The 4,307-nt window shown below is 39.2% G+C and overlaps 1 protein-coding gene across 1 annotated transcript in view; it reads right to left on the bottom strand.

Moving 5' to 3' along the window:
* The window catches only part of LOC109540171 (long-chain fatty acid transport protein 4), a 4,713-nt gene extending 2,550 nt beyond the window's left edge, over nucleotides 1-2,163 (bottom strand). The window contains exons 1-6 of the mRNA XM_019908404.2: nucleotides 1,813-2,163; nucleotides 1,129-1,232; nucleotides 924-1,074; nucleotides 626-863; nucleotides 356-566; nucleotides 106-307 (exon numbers count right to left, since the gene is read on the bottom strand). Coding sequence (XP_019763963.2) covers nucleotides 106-307; nucleotides 356-566; nucleotides 626-863; nucleotides 924-1,074; nucleotides 1,129-1,232; nucleotides 1,813-1,818 — 912 coding nt within the window. The 5' untranslated portion in view covers nucleotides 1,819-2,163. The remainder of the gene's footprint in view (nucleotides 1-105; nucleotides 308-355; nucleotides 567-625; nucleotides 864-923; nucleotides 1,075-1,128; nucleotides 1,233-1,812) is intronic.
* Between the last annotated feature and the right edge of the window lie 2,144 nt (nucleotides 2,164-4,307).

Raw genomic sequence — 4,307 nt, 5'->3', positions numbered from 1 at the left:
ACATGTTGTCTTCATTAAATCGCACTTTGGTCAGACGCGGTCGGAGATTTCCGCTTACGATTATCTAAAACGCGAGTAAACATGCGTTTATGATGTTCCACTTACTGTGCACTTGTACTGCTGGCAATCCGTCCAAAAATTGCTCGCAGAAAACTTCTTTCTGCCCACGAAAGTTATGCCAAAGAGCAGTGCTTGGCCAGCAGAGAAAACTCCCGCTGAAGCATGGTACAATGGCAACGGGCTGTAGAGCACATCGCTGGGGCTTAGGTCTAGAGCGAAATTCATTGTGGTGGCTATTAGAATGAAGCTGCAAAAAGGTTGAGTTAGGGCTGGAAATGAGGCCTCTTTCCATTACCGAGTGTGGGGAATTTTGGCTGGCTTCGGCAACCCGGTGGTTCCAGACGTGTACATGTAGAACAGCAGGTCTTGCTGGCGCAAGCCGAAGACTTCCTCTGGCAAACTAGATGGACTGGCTTCTAGCTGCTTTTTCAAGTCTGTTGCATCGCCATCGCCCCCAAACTCGTATAGCACAACCTGCTGGATTTGCTCTTTTATGTCCTCCACCACTAAAAATCATCATATAAAACACCCTTAGTGCCAAGGGAACTCTTGGGGGTCTCCAAACCTTGGCGAAAATCGCTTCCATATATCAGCCCCTTATTGTGCGAAGCCAAAATGGAGTGGGTCAAAGGAGTGGACAACAGGTGGGAGTTGATCAACGAAGTGACCACTCCTATCTTGGCTAATCCGAGCCAAAGTCCCAGGTATTCCGGCCGGTTTTCCATTAGCAAAGCGACGACGTCGCCCTTCTTGTATCCCTGGCTCTTGAAGAAGTTTGCCACTCGATTGCTGAACGTTTCCAGCTAAAGTCCGGGACAGTTTGAGTTAACGAGCTCTAAGGGGTTCACCTCTATGGTTTTCACCTCTTGGTAGCTCCACCGGCGCCCATCGATGATAAGGGCGGTTTTGTCTGGGTGTTCCTTGGCTAGTTTGGTGAAAATTGTGGGCACAGTGTCCTCCTGTTTGCTCCAATGTTTCAATTTGGAAGACAGCTTGAAGATAACGTGGAGATTTCTGCAAATTTCAACCCGATTTGTTTTGGGCTTGCTTGTACGCCTTCGAGCTTACTTGGCATCTCGAGGGAGCGTTTTAATCACCCTGTACAGCCATTTTCTATGGCACCTCACCAGTAAACTGGCGGCTACCAGAATGAGGCTTACGATAACGTAGACCTGGAAAAAGTTGTTAAAAGCATGGTTTTTCCTTCTTGGTCATTATTTGGGTTTGAAAATTGTTTCGAAATAATATTTTTTCTTCCCTCTCAACTTAATACTGCAAAATTATGATCTTGAACCGCATTATCTTATCAGCAACGACCATAAATAGAATTTAATGTCGTGATATCAAAAGTGGTTTCAGAAAGCCGGAAAAAATGCAACAAAAAATTAAAATGCTATTGGAACACTTACCTCAAACTGAAGAGTCTAAATTGGGCACGAACAAATGAGCACAAAAAATCCCATGAAACGATTAGGAAAAAGTTGATGCAAAACAAGGCAATGAGGAATGAAACGTTAAAAGCCAAGCAAACGAACTGAAAAATGCATTCAAATTCAAACAAGCAGCAAACATCAGCAAAAGCACTTAAAAGTGGCCAAACTAGCTAGAAAAAGCTTTAAAATTCAATCAGAGCATACAAAAGTGGAGAAAGTTAAACTAATTATAAGGAAAACGTTTGTTAAAAAGAATGATTCACTATGAAAAAAAATGCAGTTGTTAAGGGTTTAAAAATATATGCGAACTAAAGCTTACCAACATGTTGAGTCGCTCTTAATGCCACTTCTTGAATGAATTGTGCCAGGATGGGTTCAATGGAGACAACGTTTAAGATAATCAATCAGACAAGTTAAAATCATTAGAACGTATAGAGCGGACTTCGAAATTACAATAAATATAAACAATAATCAGCAAGCTGTTTATGAATTTTCTTGTTACTTGCTGGCTATTTTTACTTATAAATTCATCGAACTTATCAACTTCAAATTCTTTTTAATGGCTGTTTAAATTTTATTGGTAAAAAATGTGTTTGTTATCATAAGCGCAAATACATTGTATGCAATCAATAGAAATTCTGCACAAAAATTAGTTATAAATACACATGCGGATAGAGAAAACGGGTGTCGAACTGCACTGGTCGGTGATCTGTGATAAACTTGTCTTTATCTACGGATGGACTGACCTTCATAGATAAAGACCTGGTGGTGTTCCACCTTTTCGATCTCCGGTAAGGGTTTCAAAAAGGGAATAATTGTAAACCAGGTATCGGAATGAGCCGCACTCTCTCGGAAGTTTAACATATCTTAAAGGCGTTGAGCCTGCATCTCGCTGTATTTTTCCCAACAGTTGCCAATTATGCAGGAAATCTCGATTTTTTGCAACTCGAATTGTCTGTTCGATTGTTGATAATGATATCAGTTTATTTTAGTTGAGGGCTTTTAGATAAACAGGCCAGCAGTTAAACCACAGCTTATATCATCTCAAATCAAAACACGCTGTCTTTTTGTATGATACTTAAAATGTGCCTTCGGCAGCAATTGAACATCGAAATTTTTTAATAAAAGTAACTTTATAACGTTGCTTTAAGAGTCCCGAATCAATAAAAGTTTAAAAATGTATGTATTTTTCACTACGGAACATTTAAGATTAATGCGAGTCCTTAAAACCGCTCTTATTCTTTGGCTACTGTTAGGAGAATCGGTTGAGCTAAAAAGCTCTAGTTTTGCGAGCTTTGTAGAGCGTTAAGTTCTCTCTAAGTTAAGTAGTCTTTGGCTCGTGTTTAAACAACAGGGTGAGCCTCCGAACTGTGGTTTTCAGTGTGACATAGAGCGATAAATTGCCTACTTTTTATAGCAAACACCGTTCTAGAAATGTGTCTAGTTTTCACCAAAAATGCGAAAATTATGCAAGTTTTCAAAACCGCTCGTATTTAAACAACCGAGTTTTTCGGGCTGAAGAATTTCTTCCTGCCGTTTCACACTGATGAAGGTGTAAACCACTTATGCTGGCGAAACATCAGGAGGAATTTATTTTCCATGAATGACGGCCTAAAAGTCCGAAAAAACCCATCAGTTTCAAACAATGGCCGCGAAAGCTTCTTTTGATGACCGAAGATTGGTTTCTTTCGTAAAAGCGCAAGTTTTCTTAAAGTTGGAGAGACCGTCGTTTGCTTTTGGAATTAATGTTTTTTAATTTCTGAATTATTAATCAGGTCAAACGAAAACAGGCCTATTATTATGCAAATAGCCCTCTTAAAATCAATATTTCAAAGCGACGCACTTAAGACTGACTGAAGGAGGGAGAATAATCCCCTCAAATAGCAAAAAAAAAGAATATTTAGATTCTTGCATGATATCCTTGCGTGCCTGTTGACATCCAAGAATTGCCTAAAACGGTTATTTTAACCCCGTTTATTTCGGGTTGTTTCGACATTATTCCCCCATTTAACACGGCAATTCCGCAGCTTTTACGCGACAATGTTGTGCATTTGCTCAGCAGTTTGCGCAAAAGTCCTCCCGCAATTGCCCTCATTTGCTTCATGGACCAACTTATGCATTAGAACTGATAATTTCGTCTTCTTGTATATATTCTTCGGATATTTGCAAACTCACTTTCTCACTTTGTCAGTTATTGAGTACAACAAAATGGAATTTTGAAAAATTGTCGAAAATTTCCTGAGGATGACGAAAAATCGAAACTTCTTCTACCTATAGAAGGGATTTTGCCTGAGAAAACGCAATCAAAATTGACTTTTTCACGTATCAAGTAACAGAAAAAAATGTTAAACTCTTGCCTGTAAATACCACACCGAAAATAAGGCACGCGCTTAAAAAAATGTTGAAACTTGCTTAATGAAGACTGAAAGTCGAAACTTTTGTTACGTATAAAACAGACATTTGTTCCACAAAATACATGCAAAAGCCACTTTTGCACTTCGTCGGTTCTTGAATACATAAATGCCCAAATTCAGCCTGCAAAGCGACGTCGCAAACCAAATGTAATTTTGAAAAATTGTGAAAAAAATCCTGGGGATGACGAAAAACTGAAACTCGCTCCACTTATATAAGGGATTTTGCCCTTGAAAACGCAATCAAAATTGAGTTTTTCACGCAGCAAATTGCATAAGAAATGAATGTTAGACTCTGGCCTGTAAAATTCACACCGAAAACAAGACGCGAGTTAAAAATGTTTTTTAAATTTCTTGATAAAAACTGAAAGTCGGAACTTTTTTCACGTAGAAAACAGACCTT

The sequence above is a fragment of the Dendroctonus ponderosae genome, unplaced genomic scaffold (genome assembly GCF_020466585.1).
Source record: "Dendroctonus ponderosae isolate FM_Combo_2020 unplaced genomic scaffold, Dpon_F_20191213v2 Dpon_F_20191213_7, whole genome shotgun sequence".
In the NCBI taxonomy this organism is placed as follows: domain Eukaryota; kingdom Metazoa; phylum Arthropoda; class Insecta; order Coleoptera; family Curculionidae; genus Dendroctonus; species Dendroctonus ponderosae.
Note: the sequence above shows the minus strand (reverse complement) of the source record. Positions and strands in the feature narration are given on the sequence as shown.